The 27,780-nt window shown below is 39.6% G+C and overlaps 1 protein-coding gene across 1 annotated transcript in view; it reads right to left on the reverse strand.

The window, feature by feature from the left end:
* Window positions 1-10,751: 10,751 nt before the first annotated feature.
* The window catches only part of susd6 (sushi domain containing 6), a 54,542-nt gene continuing 37,513 nt past the window's right edge, over window positions 10,752-27,780 (reverse strand). Inside the window, exons 3-7 of the mRNA XM_034161866.1 lie at window positions 24,128-24,322; window positions 17,479-17,673; window positions 17,236-17,374; window positions 12,826-13,259; window positions 10,752-11,147 (exon numbers count right to left, since the gene is read on the reverse strand). Coding sequence (XP_034017757.1) covers window positions 11,122-11,147; window positions 12,826-13,259; window positions 17,236-17,374; window positions 17,479-17,673; window positions 24,128-24,322 — 989 coding nt within the window. The 3' untranslated portion in view covers window positions 10,752-11,121. The remainder of the gene's footprint in view (window positions 11,148-12,825; window positions 13,260-17,235; window positions 17,375-17,478; window positions 17,674-24,127; window positions 24,323-27,780) is intronic.

Below are 27,780 nucleotides of genomic sequence, written 5' to 3' on the forward strand. Positions count from 1 at the left end.
CAGTTGTGGTCACTGAGGATCTGAGTGAGGGGAGCACCTTAAAGCAGTGACTCATAATGGAGTTAATTCTTCATGTGTCTTGAAAAGTTGCTAGCATCAAATAACGCAATGCTATGGGCTTATGTTACCATGAAAACTCGCTGTCATTACATTAACACAATGCTAACGGCTGTCATATAACGCAATGCTAATGGGCATCACATAACGAGATCCTAACAGGCTAATGTCAGCATGAAGACTCACTGCCATCACATAATGCAATGGGGGAGGGTCCACTGGTCCTAGGGTCCACTCATATTAACCTCTGTGACTGGTCCTATCCTCTTTATTATTTGATGGTGTATATTATAACCCCAAACCAATTTAAAAGTTCATAAATAAATGTAATGCTTTCAAATACTCATCAAACCAGATTGTTTTGTTCAATTTACAAAAATAAAACATGATTCTGTTGACATACACCATTAATCACCTCTAATTGTACTGTTGCCTATAAAGCTGTTGAATTGAAAATCAACAAATAATGCTAATTCATGTTAATTAAATGGGTTTTTTTATTGTCACACTTTTGTAATATTACTTAGCCTACTTTTGTGCATCATACAGCCTACCATAAATGGAAAAACTTCAACATGCTGTCCTTAATACCAGGACTAGTAGACCCTTGGGCTAGTGGGAAGCTCCCAACGCAATGCTAATGGGTATCACATAATGCAATGCTAACATTAGCATGAAAACTTGCTAACAACTCATTATGCAATGCTAACAGGCTAATGTTAGCAGGAGCCGAGTGCCTACATTGTGAACAACATGATTTAAAATGTGCTTAGTTACAGTTTTCTATGTTGGCTGAAAAAAATGACAATCTCAATTTTTTTTTTTAAGTTTATCGCCGTACAAACTAACATAAAACACACAGATTTGGGCCTTCGAGAATTATAGTATTGACTTTTTTAAAATAATTAACCTGCCACAGATATTTACACAAGTTAAGAGATAAAAAAAAAGTCTCATCTCAGGTATCTTGTCTCAGAATATGGTGTTATATTTGCCAGTTTGATAAATATTTCACTTGAAAATACACAATACAACAGAGGACAAAAGCAATCAAAGGCTTGAATAAATGACACAATCTTCCACATTCAAAAGAAAGTTTTATTTAGAAAGTTATATACACACTGTAAAATTAAATTAATTTTATACAAATATTAAATAAGTATCTTCACACCCACTGCAGATGTACAGAGGAAAACAAAAGCTGAAAGCACTGAAAGTAAAAATCAACATTTGTACTAGTTAATTTGAGGGAAACAACACTGCACAACAGTGCTCCAGATTGCAATGCTATTATATATATTCATTTATTTGAATCTCAAAGTTTTTTAATGCTGTGTATCAAAAGTAAAGGAATAAACAGCTGTTTACTGGGCCATCATTTTCATTACAGTAACTGGACAAACCAGGGACATAGATCATTTAGCTGTGTCCACAACAAAAGTCGCCTCAATACACTCATAAATACATAAGACAGTTTTATGCATAGAAAGGAAAGATAGAGAGGGAAAAAAACTTGATAAGGCCATTGGGAGAACAGAATACATTGCAATATTGTGAAGCAGTCAATGCTGAGGTTTATAAGTATACACAAAAAAAGGGAAATGCAAAATTCTAAGGCAACATTCTGTGTTTGCATGAATCACATGGCCATTGATACTAAAGGACAAAAGGAGACCAAAAATTCATATTTTCCAACCATAATGATTTGCAAAGTATTTGTCAGGAGTCCAGATCAATCACAGACGCTGTTTCCAGGGTGACCAGATCAACCGCCAGTGTTTCTAAGTCGCATGAAATCCGGTGTAACAGTATACAGTGGTCCCTCGTTTATCGCGGGAGTTACGTTCTAAAAATAACCCGCGATAAGCGAAATCTGCAAAGTAGTCAGCGCTATTTTTTGCAATTATTATATATGTTTTAAGGCTGTAAAACCCCTCACTACACACTTTATACGCCAGAATTGGCTCAGCTCCGCACAGCAGACAGGAGGGCGGTGTGAGTGGCCCGCTGCTGCATTTACCGAGTCCGCAGTCTCAGTAAGCGCCTTGGAGGCAGTGAGAGCAATCGCGGTGATGCCGACCGGTGCCGCGACCGGCCCGCCTGATAAGGACGCACAACACAATGAGCTGTTTAAAAAAAAAAAAAAAAAAAGCATGCAAAATTGCACAAAAAAATCCGCGAAACTGCGAGGCTGCGAAAGGTGAACCGCGTTATAGCGAGGGACCACTGTATCTCCCCCTAAGGATATCTTCCCCCCACCCCTGAAAGGCAACAGTCCTACAGGGCAGCACTGATTAAAGCTTACCCAAACCTTGATAAGGCCCAATCAGGACAGAGCAACCTTTAAACTCGATATTTCATGGATGTTTTATGGTCCTAGATGAAGCACAGTTTGCCTGACTATGAACGATATTGGTATCTTTCTGTATACGAGGTCTATTAGAAAAGTATCCGACCTTATTATTTTTCAAAACCATATGGATTTGAATCACGTGTGATTACATCAGACATGCTTGAACCCTCGTGGGCATGCGAGAGTTTTTTCACGCCTGTCGGTTACGTCATTCGCCTGTGGGCAGTCTTTGAGTGAGGAGTCGTCCACCCGCTCGTCGATTTTTTTCATTGTTTAGGAATGGCTCAGAGACTGTTGCTTTGTTTGATAAAAATTTTTTCAAAACTGTAAGGCACAACTGAGTGGACACCATTCAATAAATTCAGCTGGTTTTCGGTAAAAATTTTAACGGCTGATGAGAGATTTTGGTCTGGTAGTGTCGCTTTAAGGACGGTCCACGGCGCCTGACGGCGATCTGCGCTTCGAGGCGGCAGCGTCTCGCCGTTTCAAGTTGAAACCTTCCACATTTCAGGCTCTGTTGACGCAGTAAGTCATCAGAGAACAGAGAACTTTCAGAAGAAGTCGGCATGAGGAGTTTATTCGGACATTCCATTGTTAACGGTCATTTTGTAATGAAAGAACGTGCGGGCAGAGTCGCATGTCGGACTGGACCCGACCGCGGGGGGTCGCGGCAGGAAAAACACCTCCGTTGGAAATCTTAACGGGCAAGTTGGAACATGCCCAAGGTGTTAAACAATTTCTCAGTTACTCACTTGTTGAAAGCCATTAAAAGCCGCCTGAATTCTACAAATGGTTTTCAACACGGAGGTGTTTTTCCTGTCGCGGCGCACACAGATTTGCCGAGTCGTCACGGAAACGACTCGGCGAATTTGCGCGTACGTCTTTCATTAAAAAAATGTCCTTAAACAGTGGAATGTCCGCATAAATTCCTCATGCCGGCCTCTTCTGAATCTTCTCTGTTCTCTCACGATGTCCTGGGTGAATTAAGCCTTAAATTAGGATGTTTTCAGCTCGAAACAGGCCGACGACAGCGCCTGGAAGTGCTGCAGGACGTCCCGCTCCGTGGGAAGTCCTTACACCGACAGAAACACCCCATAATCTCTCATCAGCCGTTAAACTTTTCACAGAAAACCAGCTTAATTTCTCGAATAGTGTCCACTCGGATATTCCTCACAGGTCCAGAAAAAATTTTGATAAAGCAACGCGCGCCGTCTCGAGCAGCGTGTGAAACAAAGGAATTCAGCCGAGAGGGCGGGACCACATCTCACTCAAGGCCTGCCCACAGGGAAATGACGTCACCGACACGCGTGAAAAAACTCACGCATGCGCACGAGGGTTCAAGCATGATTGGTGTAATCGCATGTCATTCAAATCCATATAGTTAAAAAAAATATATAAAAGGGTCGGTTTATTATCTAAGAGACCTCGTATAGCTATAACTATCTACCATAGTATTATTTCCTATTCTGAAGTATCTTTAAATATACTTCCAAATATACTCTACAAATATATGGACCTGACTGACAACCTGAAATATGACAGAACATCTGTCCATGATGGGGTGGGGGGTAAGATATTGTGATCTGGATACCTCTACCCAATCATACGTGGGGACGTCAAATAATACATGAACAGGGAAGAAATTATAGATGTGAATTACGAGAATTTACACAAAAAAAAAGGGGGGGTCAGAAGTGGGGTAGGAAGATATCCGGGGGGGGGGGGGACAACTAGGACAACTCCCCCCCACCCCCGAAGATATCCAGGGGGAAGATATACTGTTACACCGGGCAAGGTAAACTATAATTTCCTTTGAAATTAGCACTTGATGTAATAGAAAGGTGCAAATATATGAGGCAATGTAACAAAACTTTCTTTCACTGCGTTCAGGTGCAGCAGTGTCAAAAATGCATAAAAGCTTAGATGATCAGTTCAGTACGAAGGTAGATGCAAAGCAATTCTTTCACAGAGACTTGTACTTTGAGCCATCCAGATCAATGATAAATGTTGTACTTTGAGACGACAGTAAATGAATAATACACATTGTTACCTGACTTAAGGCCAACAGTGATGCTGCATTATACACTCGCATGTGTATAAAGCAGCATCACTGTTGGCACTGAGTCGTGGTGGTCACCACAAGCAGTGGTGGTCTTGGTGACCACCTAGGATTTGGAAATTAAAGAAACTAGCAAGCAAGCTAATTTCAAGCAAAATGTAACTCAATTTCCATCATGCAGGTGATAATAAGCTGATTACCTGCAACACACCCAGACATGTCCAGACAGCAGACAGGTTTGTGGTATATTACATAAGCAAAACCGACTTGATTTTTTGAATTGATCTGGTGCCCCTGGTACCCCTATATTTGGACACTTACAAGATGTTAGCATTTATTACCCTGTGTGTTGGCAAAGCTGTGATAGCAGTGTATTGTTTTCAAATGGCGAGCATGTGTGTCTGTAGACAAGATTACTCAAAAACTGTTGGATGGATTTCCTTCAGACTTAGTGGGAATATTACTTGGATATATATATATATATATATATATATATATATAACCTGTGCCAAATCAACATGCAGATCCACCTTGGATTTGATGTGGCGACCCCGAGTGCAAACAAGGGAGCAGCCGAAGGGACTTACTTTTACTATATATATATATAATTTGTTTATGGCATTTCAAAGACAAAAAGTAAATCAGGCTTCTCAATATAAAAATTTCAAAAATTAAATTAATTAATAATATAAAAGCCAAGATGATGGGTTGCTTAAGTAATCAGCCCTTTGGTATAATACCTGTAAATAATCAGTTTAATTGCCAGTTTTCTTCAGGCAAGTCAGGGGATGGATACATGAACATTTCCAAGTCACTGAATATGTCTTGAACTTTATTTACATCAGTTATGAAGAAATACAAACGATTTGGCACTCTGTGGTAAATCTGTGTGGAGGAGACAGTTCTCAAAACTGAGTGACTGTGCAAGAAGGACAAGAGTGAGGAAAGCCACCAAGACATCCAGACAACCCAGAAGAAGTTACAGGCTTCTGTGGCTGTGAATGGAGAAATTGTGTATAGTGCATCTTTTGCATTTTGTATCCCTAGTTATACAGCTTCATGATGAAGCGGTGTAGAGAAGGATTTTGTTAAAAAGAAGACCTGAAACTTCAGCTACAATTTGCCAGAAGGTACATCTGATATGTAAGCCTAGATCTGATGTTATGGTGAAAGAAAATCCTCCTCTGCACCACTTCATCATGAAGCTGTATAACTGGAGATACAAAATGCAAAACATGCACTGTGCACAATTTCTCCAATTACAGCCATATAAGCCTATAACGTCTGGGTGTCTTGGTGGCTTTCCTCACTTTTCTCCTTCTTGCACAGTCACTCAGTTTTTCAGAACTGTCTCCTCCACACAGATTTACCACAGAGTGCCAAACTGTTTGTATTTCGTCATAACTGATATAAATAAAGTCCAAGACATATTCAGTGACTTGGAAATGTTCATGTATCCATCCCCTTACTTGTCTGAAGAAAACTAGCAATTAAACTGATTATTTACAGGTATTATACCAAAGGGGCTGATTACTTATACAACCCATCATCTTGGCTTTTGTATTATTAATTAATTTATATCAACTTGTAGAGATTTACTTTCAGTTTGAATCTAAGGAAGATAATTTTTGAAATTTTTATATACCGTATATATATATGTATATGTGTGTATATCCCAGATGGATGTGCCTGGAACTCCTCCCTAGTAGGGGCTGGTGTCAGTGCAAATATTTTTAAATAGCCCCTTAAAAATATGGAGACTGTTATTATGAACAAGAAAATGCAAATCATTGACCAAATGATCTAGTCTAACCCCCTGTGCATATGCCCCCTGAAGTCAAAAGCCCCAAGACATACACAAGAATGCTGCCTGGCAATGACAAAGAGCTTGTAAACCGATACATAAAGCTATTTTAGCAGCATTTTCCTTCATCACACACAAAAGCAATATTATGTACCGATACCACCTTTTACAAGTATGAGTACATACATTTGGGTACTCGTCGATACCAAGTACCGATACGAATATTTAATGATACCATTACAGTTTTATGATGACTTTGAAAACATGTTTTATTTAGCAGTTGTTCCTTACTTTTTGACTGTAAATGCTACCAATATCATTAGCTTTGTTTTTATTTACAAACATTTCACTTAAATCATGTAAGTTCACTTTTTGACTACAACAAATTGTCCTTTGACATTAATTGTGTGTTTCTTAACAAACCATGACACTGACAGACATCTCACTGAAATGTAACCTGTGGACTACAAAATATGACACCAGGAACTGAACTGAAACTTTGCATCAATAACTATTTATGTCTGTGAGGACTAAAAGCCTTTTGAAAATGTGAGGGGCAGATTTATTTTGATGAAAAGAAGCTTCTCTGTGTTATCAGCTCCTTTTATCTACAATGTGAAACTCTCCACACTATTTTTTAAACTTTAAATGAAATACGTACCGGTAACATACACAAACCGTGAATGTTTTTTTTTCCCCAAATGTGGAACATGAAATATTGATGAGCAGCACACGCACACAATGTGTTGCGCGGCAACTCCGCGACAAGCTGAGGCAAAATGAAGTAATTTTAACATTATTTTATTTTTCATTTGTGGATCATGGGATAATTTCCTCCCGTTCAGACAGAATCGCCTGAAGCCTGTGGTAACTGAGCCATTAACAAGGAGCAGCGACTCTAATCCTGACCAAAACTGCGGGTTGTGGAGGCGAGCAGAGGGTCAGAACACAGTGCCACAGACATTCCGCAAATGGATTACACCTGTAGCAGACCAAGCCGGTCTCCTATCGGCCTAAACACCCACACTAAGGGCTGAAACCCACCAACCTGATGGACAATCTCCGCCGCCGAAATCATGATCTGAGTTCTGACTGAGGAAGCAAAGTGCCAAAGTCACAGAGGAAATTTTTTCAGTCACACAAGGAATTAAAGTATTTTCAGATGTTATTTTCCAAACTCAGGAGGCTTTATGTGGATTATTTTTCTTCAAGATCATATGATGATGAATTCCACTGAAACAAACAGGTAAGACTTTTATTTACTGTGTTTGTGAATTTACTTGTGGACTTGTGCATGTGGACAGCAGCTTTCAGCCAATCAGTGGACAGCATTGACGGCCATATTTTGACTTATGAGTAAATTACATGAAAGCCTGTAAAATACGTAATTTACTCACATCATTGTTTAAGCTGCAGTGATCAAAACGTATGAAAAAAGTAGCAGCTTATATTCCAGGAATTTTGGAGCGTGAGCATGAAAATTAAGAGGTTGACATCACGCTGCTGTAAAGGGGTATCGGGTCTCAGAATATCAGAGACGTTTTATGATTACAAGTATGAGTAAATAAACACAGGATCGGGCCGAAACCCGATACTGGTATCAGCATCGGTGCATCCCTAATAATAACTGTCTCCATATATTTAAGGGGAAATTTCAAATTATTTGTGCTAACACCAACCCCTACGATTATGGACATAAATGCTCACGTTATTCAAACCTCACAATATTTACAATGTTCCTGTAATATTATTTTTGTGTGTGATAAGGGAAAATGCTACTAAAATTGCTTACTTTATCAGTTTACAGGCTCTTTGTCATTGCCATTTTGAGTGAAAAAATGCAATATCTGGGGGGTTGGGACTGCAGGGGGTATGTACAGGGGGGTTAAACTAAATAATTTGGTCAATGATATGCATTTTCTTGCTCATAATAATTGTCCCCGTATTTTTAAGGGGCTAATACACTGCAACATTTAATTTTGCAAAACAGTACCACTGTGTCACAGTGCAAAAAACAGTGTCAGGTAAAATAAGTATTGAACATGTCACCATATTTTTCCTCAGTAAATATATTTTTAAAGATGCTATTGATATGAAATTTTTACCAAATGTCAGTAACAATCCAAGTACCCCACGCATACAAAGAAATTAAACCATAGATGTCCATAAATTAGTGTAATAATGTGAAATCACACAAGTAATATTGAACACCTGAACAAAGGGAGGTGCAAAAAGGTGTGGAAAGCCAAGACACCAGCTGAAATCTCTCAGTAATTAGAAAGCAGTCCTGCCCCTTGTCAGTGCAAATTAATATCAGCTGGCTCAGTTCCAACTGAGTGCCTAATTTCTGTACTTATTTATTTTGGTTTCTGTGCATGTGTGGATTACTTGGGTTGTTAAAAGCATCTTGTGAACATTTCATGTCAAAAGCACCATTAGAAATTTAATCACTGACTAAAATTGTGATGTGTTTCATACTATTTTACCTGCTGTATATATAAGTGTGTGTATGTATGAATGACATGATGTGATGATGGCATGTGAAATGCTGCTCCATGCTTTTAGCTTTTATGAAGTAGTTTTCAATGTTGCTCATCCATATGTTAGATACCACATGAATACACAGGCTGCTGGAAAGACACGGAGGAGGCTTCAAGCTTCATTCAAAAGAAACCACTGTGCTCTCTTAACAACAACTAAAAAATAATATGCAGCATTCACAAAAACAGCCATACACTCAGTTGTAAAGCACAACTTTTCAAGTACAGCGGGAAGACTATTCTGATTCTGTATGCCACAGCATCAGGCGTGAACATCATATATATAATATATATATATATATATATATAATATATATATATGCTTCAGCAGCAGTTCCAGACAGTCACCATTACTCAATTTATCCACAAGGCCTGTGTGAACAATGTTAATACAGAGCAACTTGGAGGAGACAAGTACACTCAGGTCCATGAATATTTAAACATATGTGAATTCAAAGCAAACACTGAAGGTGAGTTCAGTGCTGTTTCATTAAAATAAAGTTTTTTGTGCCTCTTGACAAAAGCAGCAAGATAAATTCTATACAGCTGCAATATGTGTTCGCATTCATCCAAATGCTTCCAAACTCACTGGAAGTTGCTTCATGGTGCAGGTGGACAGTCACGTAGATACACTGAGAAAGCATCACAAGACTCTTCAAGGTAAATACCTGGCCTGAATGCAACTGAACGTGCATTTGCTGACGGAAAACAGAAGCAAAATGCATCAAGAACAAGCAGGAACTGATGACAGCTGCAGCAGCAGTTTGTCAGAGCAAGAACATGTCTGTGGATTTCAAACTGAATGCAATCAACTACAAGGAATTTGCAACTGGGTATTAAAAACTCTATTTCTGAGTTTGGTTGGTGCAGAGGTTAGCACTCTTGACTCACATCAAGATGCTCATGGATTTAAAGCCCAGTTCCTCATCTTGTGGAGTTACCCTGAGTCTGTATGGGTTTTCTTTTCCTTCCAACAACCAAAAAAAATGCAAATTATTAATTTCCTTTGTGTAGTTCCGGAGTTGTGTCAGAAAGGGCATCCACCTTAAAACATGAACTAAATCACTATATACGCCATGAAAATCTAAAGTTTGTACTGATCAGGGGAGCTGGAGATGAATAACCTGTCATTGCCATGTCAAGTAAAACTCTTGGTCCTTTTAAAAACTGTTGGGGTGACATAAAATGTGCTGTAATTCTAATATGCTTCAGCTAATTTGTCTGTATTCTGCACTTTCAACTCGTGTTCAGTGTTTGGTTCATCGTCCTGTAGTAGATATTGAAACAATAACCTTATCAATGTTGAAGTATTCATGGAAATGACATATTGTAAGACAGTATGCATCTAGCCTACTGTACACAACCTGCCTTGTGCATTTGTAAGTCATATACAGTACTGTTCAAAGGTTTTAGGCACTCTGTGTGTGTGTGTGTGTGTGTGTTGATTCTCTGACAACTCTGTTTTCTCAGAGTTGTCATCAATTTGAGTGTTATTTATTTAGTGGTCGACCAGTTTGGCAAAAATATAGGATACTGGGAATAAACTGCAGGGGCTCCATCTTGAAGAGTGGTGCAAAACAAGCTACTGAGTGCACGGATGTAAATACTGTGTGTAATTTATTGTATTCATCAGGCATGAGTTTGTTGTAATGTGAACCTAAATTCAATCTCGGAGGGAGGCACCTGTCATTTCCTTTAAACCAGAGTGTGACAGGTGCCCCATGCTGTGGAGTTAGCACAGTGGATGCTTGGACACTTGGAGTGCTGATTGAAGACAGAGCCCTACTTGTTTGTAAATTCCTTCTGAAAATTGAGTTTTTATAATAACTGATCGATGATAATTGAGTTTTTATTTAAGGAAGGTGAAAACATCGCACATTTGATTTTTGTTGGAATAGGAATAATTGGACATTCTGAATTAATTTTTTTTTTTTTTTTTTGACCCACTTGAAAATGCACAGGTGCATAAAACTTGTGCACAGTACCATACAGAACAACAACAGAATATACATGATATATGCTGAGCTAACAGCACTGTTTTTTTGGGCTTAAGCCGGTTGCTAGAGTGAAGTAGAGCCAATGAAGCTCCATGATGCTTAGAAGCATTCTGAGTTGAGTATTGGTTGCTGTCTGTCTGCTTAGGCTGTAATGGCAGAGGAGGCTGGACGGGAACGGCAACATTTCTAGACTTTTCTTTGCTACCTGTTGAGTGTAGGTAGGTAGACAGCTACAGTCAGTCCTGGTCAGCAGTACGATAATTTGGAAGTGGGGGTTTCTCCTTGTGATGCCAACAGGAGACTGGCAGGCTTCATGCTTCTGTCAAGAGGGGAATATCTGCAGAGGAAACAGAGAAGGCTTATGAAACTGCTGCAGTACCCAAGAACTGTTTCTGTTTCATGTTCACATAAGATGATAGGTGTGTGTCATATGGATGTTGTCAGTGCAGGAAGTATTGGCCCGCCTGCATTAGTCAGGTCAGATCACCAGAGAAGCAGCCAAGGAAAGGTGAAATATTCCTCGTTGCCTTTAGTTACACTTATATGTAAGCAAATATAAAACAGTACAGAATGCGAGTTTTGAGATTTTTAGAGTAAAACATCAGCTATGGGAGATGATCCAAAGTAATTCCTGTGGTACCTATGGGATGCTCCAAAGAGAACTTGTACCAATGACATCTAGTTGTCACATGCTGTGTTCTGTATTAATTTCATGTTTTACAGTAGTTTATGCTGTACGTCTCTGATGTTTCTGCCTGTAATGTAAAAAACTGAGTTCACCTACAGGACAGTCAAATATACTGAAATACATAAAACTGATGAAAGGCTGAAAACGTGAGTTCATTATGGCTAATAGCAAGCCTGTAAACAAAGAACTGAACTCTCTCCACAAAAACCAATGACTGACCTGAGACTGGAACTGCACAGGGACAAGGTGTCTATAAATAACTGTGTAATACAAAACAAAAGTAATAGATTCATTTACTGGGCTCAGGAGCATCCCTTCTAAAAAATGCTCTGACTTCATTTTATGTTAAAAACCTCTTTAATAAAAGGACCAGTCCCTCTTTGTACAATACAGGACATCTAGTAACCATAACGTGGAAATTTAATTTGCCAACTGCAGCATGTGTAACGTCAGTCGCACTATCCTCAGTTTCTCCAATCACACCCATAAAAGCCTGCATCTCCTTCAGAGCTGTCATGGGTGTCACAGCCTCATGATCAGAGAACTGTCTACTCCAGACAGCTTCATGGTACAGTACCATACAGTATTGATGTAAATAAAGCTCAAGACATCTATGTATATGATACAGATATATATGTTCATGAATCCATTCTCTGACTTATCTAAAAACAAATTGGCTGTAAAAGCAATAATTTGCATGAGCAACAATCCATATTTAACCCCTTAAGGCCTGAATTTATATAGCTGTATATAAAAAAAATGTTTTGTGTGTGTTTTTGCCTTTAAGTAGATGGTACATAATGTTGAGATTATTAATTACACTTTTGCACAAAAAATAAATAGTTATTTTGGTATTTTGGTAATGTATGTTAAAATGTTATAATAATAATAATGGTATGTTGCAAATTTGCGACAACAGGCATACTGGTCAATTTGGTATGTTGTATATTTGAGTCAAATATTGTAGCATATATGTGACAATAGGCGTTAAGGGGTTAATTTGCAGTGTGCTGTTGAGCAACGTCCAGTGTGGGAGTGTATGAAAATGGGTGAATGTGAGGCATCACTATAAAGCACTTTGGAAAAAAGGCAGTCCATTTACCAAATATTTAGTTTGTTCAGTTATTAGATGGAGGGACTGTGGGTATAAAAGGGCTATAATTCCTAAATGACTAATACAACATTTATGTAATATGTATTATTTATTTAAGCCCCTTGAATTAAAGCTGAAAGTCTACGTTACAAGCAGCACCAGTAGCGGCTCGCAGTCGCTCTCCTTCATCCTTTTGAAGTATATCAGTGTCTTAACAAAACCAGTTCTACTCACCATCAGAAAAGTCATCCACAGACGTGACAGACAGCAGACTGTGTTGGTCACTGCTTTCAGAGTCTCTACGTAGAGGCAGAGGGACTGCGCATGCGCCCTCAAGATGCTCTCTGGTCAGTGACGTTAAAGACGAGGAGGGGGCCTGATGAACCATCACCGTCTCTGTGCGATGCTGAGAGGATGTGGTTTGGAGACACAAATCTAAGTCTCTGTTATGGCGGGCTGTGGCGGTGTCTTGGTCTGCCATAGCTCGCTGGGGGAGCCCCTCAGACAGCACGATTGGGACTCGAGACTCTGGAGGAGCTGATAGAGTCTGTGGTGGTGGAGAATCAGAAGTACTGCTTCCATACACAGCCTCTTCATAAGAAGGCAATGTCACTTGGACCCCTTCCACCATGATGGAGCTGGGTTGGCCTATGACTCCCTGCTCCCTCCTGATATGTTCAAGATACAGGAAAAAAATGAAAGACAGAAGGAAAAACAAACCAGAGGTGATTTCTCACACAGTCATGTTGCAAGTAAAAATCAAATGTTTCTGAAAGTATTATTTGTGTATTTAATATAAGGTATTTAAACCATGGTATTTTAAATTACTTCACTCATAAATTTGATTTCCTTGCATGCTCAGTTTAAATGTGTATTCGATGTAATCTGACGTTACATTATGGCTTTAGAGCACCAAACAAAAAGACAGTGTGTTCTTCCATAGAAAAGAGCATTCAAGGACTCTGGCTAAAGCATGTGGTGTGAAAGGCAAACTGGCTAACTGTTAAAAAAACAAACAAAACAAGAGCAATGCAAAGTGTGCCATATGCTCACACTCGTATATTAAGTTGGTGTACGGTTTTACCATAAAAGTGATAATGAAGTCTGGAAATTATCTCTATAATGAAAGATTGGTGGTTTGAAGATGGCGTGTGATCTATTTGTATCATTAACAATTTCTGTTTTACAATTATGTGGTGGATTAACCCACATTTTCAAAAGGAAGCTTCCTCTACCCTCCTCTGATACATCAACAAGAAAGAGTTCCTATCAGATAATGTGTTCTTTAGTTATTGTGTGGAAAGAAAGTTTTCAAAAGGACGTCCTGACAGGGTGAAAACATAGTGCCCTCAAACAGATTGAGAACATTCTTCACTAAAACTCGAGACAACAACATACAGATATTAACTGGATTGGTTCTATTAACAAGTGTGTACATGATAAATGTTCAAATGGTAACAAAAATTGTCTAGGGTGTACCCCATTTCTTGCCCTATGACTGCTGGGATAGGTTCCAGCCCCTTAACTGGAGTAAGCAGGCATAGAAAATGAAAGACTGACTGATTTTCATATTTTCTCCCAAATATTGAAGGTTTTCCTCCTAAGCTTTTCTTCATCCACTGGTACACTCTAGGGCAGGGGTGGGCAATCATGTGCCATGAAGGGCAGAAGCGCTGCAGGTTTTCCTTGCTACCAATCACCTCAGCAGGTGATTTCATTAATGTTCAGGTGTCTCAGCAGGTGATTTCATTAATGTTCAGGTGTCTCAGCAGGTGATTTCATTGATAACCAGGTGTTTATGTTCAAGGGAGAGGCTCATCAGCAACCCACCTGCTGAGGTGATTGGTTGCAAGGAAAACCTGCTGTGTCTCGGCCCTCGTTGCCCACCCCTGCTCTAGGGAGTGTCACAAACATTGCTGAGTGGTGGTGAAATGGCAAATGTACATATTCACACTTTTGTTACACTGAAATATGTGATTGGTTTGCCTAGGGTTGATGCTGCCTCTCCTTAATGTGTGCTGGGGTGGGTTAAAGCCACCCAAGAGAAATACGTACATATACAATGGATAGAGAAATAAATACGTTCTGCATGAAAAGTTGTGTAGTACAGGCAATGTATCACTCACAAGTCACTCACTCACAAGAATACTAGGGCTGCCACAAACGACTATTTTGATAGTCGACTAGTCAACGATTATTTTTGCGATTAGTTAACTAGTCAGATCATATGTAATTTCCTAAATTAAGGCCTGCAGTATTTTCCGAGAAACGTCAGGGGATGAAAACATGAACATTTCCAAATTAGTGACTATTTCTTAGACTTCATTTACATCAATCATTCAGAAATACAAACAGTGTGGTACTTTATAGTAAATCTGTGTCAGATAGGCAGTTCTCAAAAACTCAATGTCCATGCTGGAAGGAGACAAGTGAGGGAAGCCACCAAGACACAACTCTGGAAGAACATTTGGCTTCTGTGAGTGGAGAAACTGGGAATAGTGCAACATTTTTATTTTCATCTTCATTTTACATATAGTCCCAACTTTTTCTGATTTGTGGTTGTTTCTGTTGCATTTCTGAAATTACAGAACTGCTATAAAGAAAAGTGTGAACATTTTATTGTATTTTAAAACTTTGTGGAGCAAATGTAAACACCAAACTCTTAGAAAGAAAGAAAAAATACACAGACGTGAAGGAAAACTTTGATATAAACTGAACAGAACAATGCAGGCTGATTTGGCTCCCCACATTTTTTGTATAAATAAATCAGAATAAAATAAGAGGTAACTCACTTTGAAATTAATAAAGCATATCGCTGCAGCTTATAACTTTGAAAAATAACAAAAATCAGCATCTTGTATTTTTATTCTAACTCCAGTTCATTTTAGTGTGATGAAGTCATTTTTAAAAGTCATTTTTCTTTCTCCTCATTAGTCACGTTTTGTGCTTGAACACTACATTAAGCTTAAGATTAAATAAATACATACCTTTGGAAAATAACAGCTGTTAAAGTTCAGAGTTCTCACCTGCTTTTTGTGATCTGTGCCTCTGAACATCAGCTTCTCCACGTCGGGGTTTTGTTTTTAACCTGTGTATGCGTAATTTTTGCTCAGTTCATTTATGTATTCTCATTTTTTCAGGATGTTTTAAGGATATTTGACGGTTTATTTCATCTCATGATCTCATAAATTCAGTATACGACGTACACACATGGTATGAACTGGTCGATGCCATCAGAACCGCACAGGTAGAGAAAGTGGTAAGAGAAGTAAAGGCAGCTCCATGGTTTGGTTTTGTTGTGTGTGTGTTTTTTTTGTGTTTGTTTTTTTTAACATGTTCCCTCTCTCTCTGCTCGCTGTCTCCAGCGCACTGGGTTCCCTCGCTCGCAGTCTGCAGCCAGTTGACTCCGCGTGCGCACGCACACACACACACACTCCGACAGCTCCATTGGTAAACTGTGCATTTTAAACGTCTTTAAACAAGACGGCCACTGCTTTAATAGGCCATCTTTCCCAAAATTTGAACATCCAAATGACAGCAGGACGGCTCGCTGCCTAAAACTATGAACTGAGAGAAAAACAAAGACTTAAATAAAATAAACGACTCGTTGACTAAATTTGTTGTCGACGGTTCCAATAGTCGACTAGTCGTGGCAGCCCTACTGAATACACAGCCATGTAAGTCATGAGAAACTACATGTCAAGCTAACAGAAATGATCCAAAGTATAATAAAAATGAAATCTGAATCATGAATGAGCACGACTACAAACCTCTGTATGACACCTGCATGTTAGCTGCATCATCACTGATGTTGAACAGTAAACATCCATATTTAATAATCAAATTTCATACTTTTTAGTGGTTCAACTGCTAAAGGCCCTCCTTTATCAGCTGAAGTAATAAAAAAGTATAAAATCCATGGAAATATGACTGTCCCCTTTATCTATTGTGTCTTTGCAGACAATGAAACTGGACAAAGAACTATACTGTGCAGAGCAACAAAGGTGTTATTAATATTTTCTGATTCCATGGGCGTGAAACAAGGTCATCCTGGGACCAAGGTCAAAATTCACATATCTGTGCACAACTACACTGGGAGATACGGTGTCCACAAAATGGCACACGTCATGTGTGATGGAGAAATGGACAGACAGAATTCACCTAACCAACATGTAAGTGTGCTCTGCACAAAAGAAGTAAGTCCTACACAGACATACATTGCTAGCCAACTTCTCACTAAGCTCCCTGCTCTACATGCTCCATGCATGCATAACCTGTTGATAAGTTGCTGCCCAACATATGGTTAATGAAAAAAGAAAACAGGAATGGTTCCTGGGTAAAGGAATAGTTGGGCAAACCTTGGTGGTGATCTGGATCTGTCACAAATGATTTAGTTTATTTACTTTGTAAATTTACTATTGTGAGATGCTGTAAGTCTTTACTTAAGATGTCAAAAAGGCCCGATATGGACAAGTCAGAATTCTGACTGGCTCCCTCTGTAACAAGGGCAGGCACCATCTAGTTTAATTAATAAAATTTTGGGCCAACAATAAAACACTTTCCATTACAGCAATGGTGAAATGTAGTGTTTTTAATCTTAGTGCTATGAATACTGTAATGTGCATGTTAACCTGTTTAACTTACCTGCTGTGATGGAAAGACTTGAGTTTTGGTTGTATAAGAACAAACAGTACCACTAAAAGCAGGATGAGTGCCACAGAACTGGCAGTGGACGCCACAATAGAGAGTGCTGGTATGCCAAGAGAAGAGTTTGGCTCCTTGTCTGTGGGACAGAAGTTAGAGAAAATGAGCAGGTGAAGTCAAACACTATGGACCAGATTCCTGCATAAAAATTATATGTACTCAAATACAACCAAAGTGACAGACCATGACTGAGCCGGCAGCTAATCTGCATGGGAGCATCCCACTCGCCATTTTCACAGGTGAGGAACTTGTAGTCTGCTTTCAGAGTATAACCCTCATCACAGAAGTACTCAATGACAGTCTTGTGGGAGAGACGATGGCAAGGAGACGGGTGACAGCGGTAACCCCCATTTTCTGGCTCGGTGGGGGGTGAACACACTGGGGAGAAAAAAAAAACTGTAAAGAATTTTCACAATCTTATATACCTAAGGTACCTGAAGTCAGATTATATCAGGGTTCAAATTGAGGGTAAAATTATCTAGTGCCCCCTGCTGACTCTCAAAATCATCCACAATCTTATCTTATATTCACTCTTGTGACAATTACAAGCAATTCACATTTATCTCATTGTATCTTTTGTGTGTGGGAAGAAAGAAGGGATCAAATCAAAATTCTCAAAGTTGATACCACAGACTGTATATATACTGGACAAAGCCCGCGTGACGTCACCCATAGGTTTTCTACAGAGATCCGAAACTGAACTCATTAATGGATAAAATGTCAGGGCCTGATGTTTATCTGGTCTGTTGCGGAGTTTTGGTTTGTTTTTTTTCCTCCTCTTGCTTTTGTATTATTTTTCTGTGCTTGTGGGATTTTGTTGCTGGGGTCTGTCTGTGGTTCTCTCACTCTCTCTCTCTCTCTCTGGCCACACCCCACTTCTGGGTCTTACTATGCACACCTGTCATTAATCTGCTGATTGCCACCTGGGGCTTTATTAGTTCACAGGTGGTGTTGGTTGTTTGCCAGTTTGTTGCGCCTTGTACCATCATTCCAGCTCTTGTTCTCGTGTTTTCCAGTTTTGCCTGCTTCAGTGTGTTCTTGACCTCCTGCCCGTATCTACCGACCAGGTCTAGCCTGATGATCCTTGTACTTCTGCTGTGCTTTTTGGGCCGCCTCCCTGTGTACCGGCCATTGCTTGCCTTCTCATTAAAGCCTTTTGCAAACAGAGCTGGGACTGTGAGCCTTGCATTTGTCTCCAACCAAACCCACCTGTCATAAAGAGGTGGTGTGTGGGTGGCTCAGTGTGTGAAGAAAGAAGCCTGAATGCTCCCCTATCTGTAGCTGTTTCGGAAGCAGTCAGCTGCTAAGCTAACATGTTAACCTCAGTTCGGGTGTTTATTAAGTCATATTTTTGGGGACTGTGCAGTGGTTCTTGTCATGATTTACTTTGATATGGACAACAAAAGGTATGAGCCGCTTATTTTCCTTAGTAAACATGCATTAAAGGGACCTCAGAAACCAGGGTACTGATAGCTGCTAAAAGTGCTAAACCTGGTAGTCTACAACATAAAATACGAGAGTTTCACTCAGTGCGAATATTGCAGCAGGGACGTCACACGGCAAACGATGATTCCTGAACAAAAGTAAAAAAGTCACAATTCGTTGAGGAAAAATGGGTGAAAGAGCTTTATCACTGAACAGCCTGCAAACCAAGAGCGCAAAAGGGACGAAAGAGGAACAAAATGAAACCAAAGCAAACGTTGATCTTGACGCTTTAAACAAAACGCGCCTGAAGCCACTGCTGGAGCAGCGTGTGTCTGCATCTCTGAGTTCCAGGATTCGGCGCTGGGACGGCGCTCAGTGCCTGAGTCCTGGAGAAACTGCCAACAGAAGCTGTGGAGATCTGTGTGCACGTCGGTGGGTCCACCTGCTCTGGCTCCTCATCCAGAACAAAAGAGGGATCATCTCCTTCATCATCAGAATCCTCACTGTCTGACCACATGCTGGGCACTCGGTCTTGCTCCAATAAAAAAAAAAACTCTGGTGTGCTGTGGTCACTGCTGTATCACGTTACTAAGCTATTTATAGCAGAAAACTGTCAAAAGGGAGAATAAATATAAGTGTAAATATGACTGACTATATCAGAGCAGTAAATTGATCAATACGTGTGAATGCCGCTCATTGACGTGCGGTTATTTTCACGAGCTGCTGCTGATCCACAACGTGAATTCTGCCTTCCAAAACAGCTCTTTAAATAATCATTAGAATTATCTACCTGTTACCACATGTATATAAGGGCTGGATTGTCATTCCTACACTCATATTGTTATATTTTATAAAAAATAATAAGCGCACACAGGAGCTTCTGCTGCCGCTGCGTTCAAGTATCGTCGGAAATTACACATTTTTTTGTTGATTCAAATTCAGCAGTACTTATGGCAAAATAATTAATTGTATCCACACAAAAGTTTAATTCTGGCCTATATAAGGGTGATTCTTTAACTATGGGCACTATTGGCCTTGTAAATGTAATTTCCACCACACCATTGCCTTACAATATAAAGCGCCTTGGGGCAACTGTTTGTTGTGATTTGGCGCTATATACATGTGCTCTGATGTCACTGTTTATCTCCATATAAACTACCCAAACAATCTTTCATACAAACTGTTTAAAGGGACATTACTGTGTTGTGGTGGAAATTACGGCAATAGTGTGGGACAACTACATTTTGTTTAAAAAAATCACAACAGTTGCATGACATTGAATACCCCAATTATGTTTTGATTATTTTATTGATATTTTATTCAGAGATATTTTAAAACATTAGAAAAAACGTTTCTTTACCATTCATTTTTATCATTGAAGATCAAAAGTCTAGGTGTGGGACAAGCACAAAACGGCAATATTTGCATATAATGATGCTGAAAAAAGGTGAAAAAGTCATCATATCAATCAATCAATCAATTTTATTTATATAGCACCAAATCACAACAAACAGTTGCCCCAAGGTGCTTTATATTGTAAGGCAAGGCCATACAATAATTACGTAAAAACCCCAACGGTCAAAACGACCCCCTGTGAGCAAGCACTTGGCGACAGTGGGAAGGAAAAACTCCCTTTTAACAGGAAGAAACCTCCAGCAGAACCAGGCTCAGGGAGGGGCAGTCTTCTGCTGGGACTGGTTGGGGCTGAGGGAGAGAACCAGGAAAAAGACATGCTGTGGAGGGGAGCAGAGATCAATCACTAATGATTAAATGCAGAGTGGTGCATACAGAGCAAAAATAGAAAGAAACACTCAGTGCATCATGGGAACCCCCCAGCAGTCTGTCTATAGCAGCATAACTAAGGGATGGTTCAGGGTCTCCTGATCCAGCCCTAACTATAAGCTTTAGCAAAAAGGAAAGTTTTAAGCCTAATCTTAAAAGTAGAGAGGGTGTCTGTCTCCCTGATCTGAATTGGGAGCTGGTTCCACAGGAGAGGAGCCTGAAAGCTGAAGGCTCTGCCTCCCATTCCACTCTTACAAACCCTAGGAACTACAAGTAAGCCTGCAGTCTGAGAGCGAAGCGCTCTATTGGGGTGATATGGTACTATGAGGTCCCTAAGATAAGATGGGACCTGATTATTCAAAACCTTATAAGTAAGAAGAAGAATTTTAAATTCTATTCTAGAATTAACAGGAAGCCAATGAAGAGAGGCCAATATGGGTGAGATATGCTCTCTCCTTCTAGTCCCCGTTAGTACTCTAGCTGCAGCATTAACTGAAGGCTTTTCAGGGAACTTTTAGGACAAGCTGATAATAATGAATTACAATAGTCCAGCCTAGAGGAAATAAATGCATGAATTAGTTTTTCAGCATCACTCTGAGACAAGACCTTTCTAATTTTAGAGATATTGCGTAAATGCAAAAAAGCAGTCCTACATATTTGTTTAATATGCGCTTTGAATGACATATCCTGATCAAAAATGACTCCAAGATTTCTCACAGTATTACTAGAGGTCAGGGTAATGCCATCCAGGGTAAGGATCTGGTTAGACACCATGTTTCTAAGATTTGTGGGGCCAAGTACAATAACTTCAGTTTTATCTGAGTTTAAAAGCAGAAAATTAGAGGTCATCCATGTCTTTATGTCTGTAAGACAATCCTGCAGTTTAGCTAATTGGTGTGTGTCCTCTGGCTTCATGGATAGATAAAGCTGGGTATCATCTGCGTAACAATGAAAATTTAAGCAATGCCGTCTAATAATACTGCCTAAGGGAAGCATGTATAAAGTGAATAAAATTGGTCCTAGCACAGAACCTTGTGGAACTCCATAATTAACCTTAGTCTGTGAAGAAGATTCCCCATTTACATGAACAAATTGTAATCTATTAGACAAATATGATTCAAACCACCGCAGCGCAGTGCCTTTAATACCTATGGCATGCTCTAATCTCTGTAATAAAATTTTATGGTCAACAGTATCAAAAGCAGCACTGAGGTCTAACAGAACAAGCACAGAGATGAGTCCACTGTCTGAGGCCATAAGATCATTTGTAACCTTCACTAATGCTGTTTCTGTACTATGATGAATTCTAAACCCTGACTGAAACTCTTCAAATAGACCATTCCTCTGCAGATGATCAGTTAGCTGTTTTACAACTACCCTTTCAAGAATTTTTGAGAGAAAATGAAGGTTGGAGATTGGCCTATAATTAGCTAAGATAGCTGGGTCAAGTGATGGCTTTTTAAGTAATGGTTTAATTACTGCCACCTTAAAAGCCTGTGGTACATAGCCAACTAATAAAGATAGACTACTAGAACAAATTTCTTAACACACTTTCATTGTAAAGATAACTCTAAAAGTGAAATTTCCCCTTTTTTCTGTTTTTCATACAATATGATCAAAGGACATAATAAGTGCCCGTAGTCTAAGAATCACCCATAAGGTGCCTGAGCCCAGTGAAGGTGACCCCCCACCCAGATGAAAAAAATCCAAGCAAACAGGCTGAGTTTGCCCTGTAATTTCCGACGGTATATGAATGCAGCAGCAGTGCTCAGAAACAGCTTCTGTGCTGTGTGAAAACATTCAGCTGGTCGAACAAACTAAATGCTAACGTTACAGAAACTAAGAAAACGATAAAAAAAACTTCAAGAACAGCAAAACGAAATATGGATGAATTGAGGTTTTCGTTGCCCTTCTTTTCTTCGACAGTTTAAAAATCCTGACGAAGTGCCAGCTGCGGGAACGAAGCTGGGCGAAGGTTAAACGATGTCAACGAAAGCCCAGATTTCTTGTTTTGTTAGGGCTTCGTTGCCCTTCGTTAAGTGCCGTGTGATTGGGCCATTAGATGATCTGTTTGGACATTTCACAACACAAGCCATATCATTCCTGGTGTTTATAATAAAATGCTCCAAGCAAAACAGACAAAATCCTCCATAACAGCTAGCAGCTGCTGCCACCGGACAGTGAGTTGCCACTGTTACAAGAGGCAAAGACGCACCGCTCAGCCGCTGTCAATCAGAGCAACCACGCTCCCAATCACACATAACGTTATGTCTTAAACTAAGAAGTTAGAAAAAAATCCCCCAAATACAGTTGTCATGGAGGAGGAAACTATCTATAGAGACCGAAACCGTTTTTTTGTACCAGGCTATAAACATGTTTAGGTGATTCTTTAACTACGGGCTCTATTGGCCTTGTAAATGTAATTTCCACCACACCATTGCCTTACAATATAAAGCGCCTTGGGGCAACTGTTTGTTGTGATTTGGCGCTATATACATGTGCTCTGATGTCACTGTTTATCTCCATAGAAACTACCCCAACAATCTTTCATACACACTGTTTAGGGACATTACAGTGTTGTGGTGGAAATTACGGCAATAGTGTGGGACAACTACATTTTGCTTAAAAAAATCACAACAGTTGTATGACATTGAATACTCCAATTATGTTTGATTATTTTACTGATATTTTATTCAGAGATATTTTAAAACATTAGAAAAAATGTTTCTTTACCATTCATTTTTATCATTGAAGATCAAAAGTCTGGGTGTGCGACAAGCACAAAACGGCAATATTTGCATATAATGATGCTGAAAAAAGGTGAAAAAGTCATCATAGACTACTAGAACAAATTTCTTAACACACTTTCATTGTAAAGATAACTATAAAAGTGTGAAATTTCCCATTTTTTCTGTTTTTCATACAATATGATCAAAGGACATAATAAGTGCCCGTAGTCTAAGAATCACCCGTTTATTTCTGCTCTATATGTGGACATTTTAACATGGAGTTCAATGGGAACTTGTTCGCTTTTGGACCCAAGCTCAAGCGGCCAGTCAAGGAACTGAAACTTTTTCTTCTTCCGGTAGGGCTTCAGCTGAAGCCGTCGAAGCTTCCGGCTGCAAAAATGAAACTGACAAGTTCCATATCATAGTGTTTGTTGCTCTGAGTGGTGCACGCTGCATGTGCAAAAGCAAATCAGGTGGCCCAAAGACCTCATACAAGCACAAAACATGTCCCATTGCAATGCCTTTGTGTTTGACATTTTTTTTTTAAATTCGGATGCAGAAGATGCACAGTGAGGGAACAGAGAGTAGAGGCACAAATTATGAACATGATCACATGTATGTGTAAACAAATTCATGCAGAAACTACATAAATAAACCTCAACTGTGAACGTCAAATCTCTGCTGTTGCTGGGTTGACTCCATATTTCAGATAAACAGCAGAAAACTTGTTTTTCCATAGAATATGATGAAATATTTACTGATGTGTCCGATCACACCTCATTTTACAGTCTCCTTAATCTTTATATACAAGTACACACACACACACACACAGCCAGTTTAATGTGTTAACAGAACTTGTACAGGGACGTGTCTGCATGCATATGACATTCTCTCACCATCGCTTCGGACACAACGTGGGGGCTGCTGGGACCATGTTCCTGAACTGGTACAAATGATGGTGGTGGGTCCATCTGCAGTGTAGTCAGGCTCACAGCTGTAGCTCAGTTGTGTGCCCGGAGGAAAGGAGCCCCTGTTTGCTTCAGTCTGGTTGAGCAGGTCCCCATGCTGTACACCAGGTGGCTGTGGACAGCCTACAGAGAAAGAAATGAAATATAAAAATATTTTGTTCCACCTTTCAGCTTTGAGATGACTCAGGGTCATGTAAACATCACTGCAGTGGAAATGAAATTCTGTTTAATAATTTTAAATCAATGCAACATTTTTCACTGGTGGGGAACTAGGGTGGTCTGAAGGTGCCCTCCAAGCCTGTAGAACACAGCTGCTGGGGTTTGGTGGCAATATTATTAGTCCAACCACTGCGCAAACAAAATATACCAAAACAAAATAAGGAAAAAAAGAATCTCAAAATCAATAGAAAACTGGTTCACTCTCCGTAGCAGTATCTCTGTTGCTGCTTTCCACCAGGAAACACCACCCACTGGGAAAGGTAAGTGGGAAGGACTGGGTTTCAATTGAATCATTGGAACGGATGAAAGAGGGGCAGGACCACGACCCTTAAGGGCCACCACAACTGGTGTGGTACTGAGGTATAAGCATTGACATCATAGCATTCCAACATGAGAAGGATCTGGTGGGTGGGCACATGGCTTGTCCTCTGGCTAAAGATAGTGTCAGATCCCGCTTTTTTGGACACACGGCACATGCTCACCCTCCGATGAGTGTGTTTGTGTACAAAACCAGCTCTCCGTCTCTGGGGTCCGACCTTCGTGTCTCCACGGGTATTACCCGGCAGGGCTGCACAAAGGCTGTTCAAGCTGGTGGCGAGGAGATTCGTCTAGCCGCTCACTGCCTCCATCCGGACGTCCACCCCGCTGACGCTGATCTCGCACCCCGGTCGAATAGCCTTCTCTGGAACCAGGATACGAACTGGCCACGCCCGTTAACGGCAGCTCTCCTCTTATGGATCAGGGCTATGGAATGTTGCTAGATTTTGAATTTAGTGACTCGTACAGCGAGTCCCCAGAATGTGTTATTTTCATTAAAAACCAGACTAACCTTTTAGAGCGCTTAAAGCTTAAAGTCATCTTTCCTGACAATAGCCAGGTCCCACTGCTGTCGAGGGAGCCTGGAGGATTCAGCATTGTAGTGGCAGACTGTGACATTTACAGAACTGGAATCAGCAAGACCTTGTTTGGCTGACAGGTATCATCCTATCTGAAGGTTAATTATGTATTTAGATACTTTGAAGTAGAGCCAATTTATTGAATTTATGTTGTATTACCACATCTCCAAACCCCATGTCAACACATACAAACTATATTATCGACACCCATCATACATTCACAGCTACAATCTGACAGATCCAGCATCCCCACTCCTGGTGATAACTGTGGGGACATGTACCCACTGTTCATAAACGTTTGGGAGTCAGTGGATATTTTGGACGTACAATAAAAATTTATCTCAATAACTCACAAAAAATGTATATTATGGTCTTATCTCTGATTTGTAGACACCAAATATAGAATTTGGACATTGGTCCACAGGGGAGTCAAGCTGTTGTGACATAAATGGTAAAATGGTAAATGGACTGCATTTATATAGCGTTTTTCCATCTGCATCAGATGCTCAAAGTGCTTTACAATAATGCCTCACATTAACCCGATGTCAGGGCGCTGCCATACAAAGTGCCTGATACACACTGGGAGACATACCATAATTCTTTGACAGCCACAGTCTCATAATTCAAAATGTAGTAGAACACTGCTTATGATTCTTTGTGTCATTTGTTTTAGGTTTCCACTGAATAAAAGACATTTATGGGTGATTCTTTAACTACGGGCACTATTGGCCTTGTAAATGTAATTTCCACCACACCATTGCCTTAAAATATAAAGCGCCTTGGGGCAACTGTTTGTTGTGATTTGGCGCTATATACATGTGCTCTGATGTCACTGTTTATTTCCATAGAAACTACCCAAACAATCTTTCATACAAACTGTTTAGGGACATTACAGTGTTGTGGTGGAAATTACGGCAATAGTGTGGGACAACTACATTTTGTTTAAAAAAAAATCACAACAGTTGTATGACATTGAATACCCCAATTATGTTTTGATTATTTTACTGATATTTTATTCAGAGATATTTTAAAACATTAGAAAAAACGTTTCTTTACCATTCATTTTTATCATTGAAGATCAAAAGTCTGGATGTGGGACAAGCACAAAATGGCAATATTTGCATATAATGATGCTGAAAAAAGGTGAAAAAGTCATCACAGTCATTCTTAACTCATTGTAAAGATAACTATAAAAGTGTGAAATTTCCCCTTTTTTCTGTTTTTCATACAATATGATCAAAGGATATAAGTGCCCGTAGTCTAAGAATCACCCTTATTCACACATCACAAGTCAAGACAATGACAAAGAAACTGATAAACACTGGAGACGTAAAGGGTGGCACAACGACTTAGTGGTTAGTACTGTTGTCTCACAGCAAGGTCGTAGTATCACTTCAACTCGGTCTTTTCTGCATGGAGTTTGTGTGGGTTCCATCCGGGTGTTCCGCCTTCCTCCCATTTCCAAAGATGTGTTTTAGGTGAAATGGAAACTTTAAACTGACCATAGGTGTGTGAATGAGTTTGTCTGTCTATACTCTTCTTTCTTTTATTGAACAGGGACAAATGCATTAAACATTATTTCTTATGATATATAAAAACAGATGTCATGCAGGTTTCTAGCCACAGCTAATTTGCAACCCCTGTCCCTCATTACTGCAAAGAATATAAAACATATTAAGATCAAAGCAATAACACAAAACAGATAAGAAAAGGAAGTTACAATAGGACAGTAAAATATTTAAAAGTCAATGTTCACAGATGTGTTTCAGTTTCAGCCATTGTTTTGCTTGTGTGTTAACAACCTTGAGCTCTGTCAGTGTTTATATTTCAGGTGTTAACGCACTCCAAATGTTCTGTGTTTGGCTGTCCTATAGTTACTGCTTGTTACACCCTTTATTCTTATTTCAAAAGTTTGTTTGTTTACCAGCTGACAAAGGATTTCTGGAGCAAGGTTGGTGACACCCTTCAAAATAAAGGCGCTCTGATACATGCATGAATTTGATTCCCACACTGATGCGCAATTCATCATGCCGATGCATCATGCTTTGTCCCGTTTGATGCCACACTGTATAAAATAATCATTTTGTAGCTGATGGAGCATTTTCCCTCAGAACTTGGCTTATAAAACCATTCTCTCATCGCTTCCAGAATCACAGAGGAATTATCTACAATTGCAAGTTGTCTCATGCTTGTTGTGGAATCTTGTCTCAAAGGCAATTTTATATATATATATATATATATATATATATATATATATATATATATATATATATATATATATATATATATATATATATATACGAGGTCTGTTAGAAAAGTATCCGACTGGAGCAGCGCGACTGCATCAAATTTTGCCAGAAACTGGGCTCACAGGACATGCTGGACTCCGAAAAATGATGCCCACCTCTTCCACCATTCGGAAGATTCAGACGGCTTTCGGTGGCTTTTCAGTCGTGTGACTATCCG

The sequence above is a fragment of the Thalassophryne amazonica genome, chromosome 21 (genome assembly GCF_902500255.1).
Source record: "Thalassophryne amazonica chromosome 21, fThaAma1.1, whole genome shotgun sequence".
Lineage (NCBI taxonomy): Eukaryota > Metazoa > Chordata > Actinopteri > Batrachoidiformes > Batrachoididae > Thalassophryne > Thalassophryne amazonica.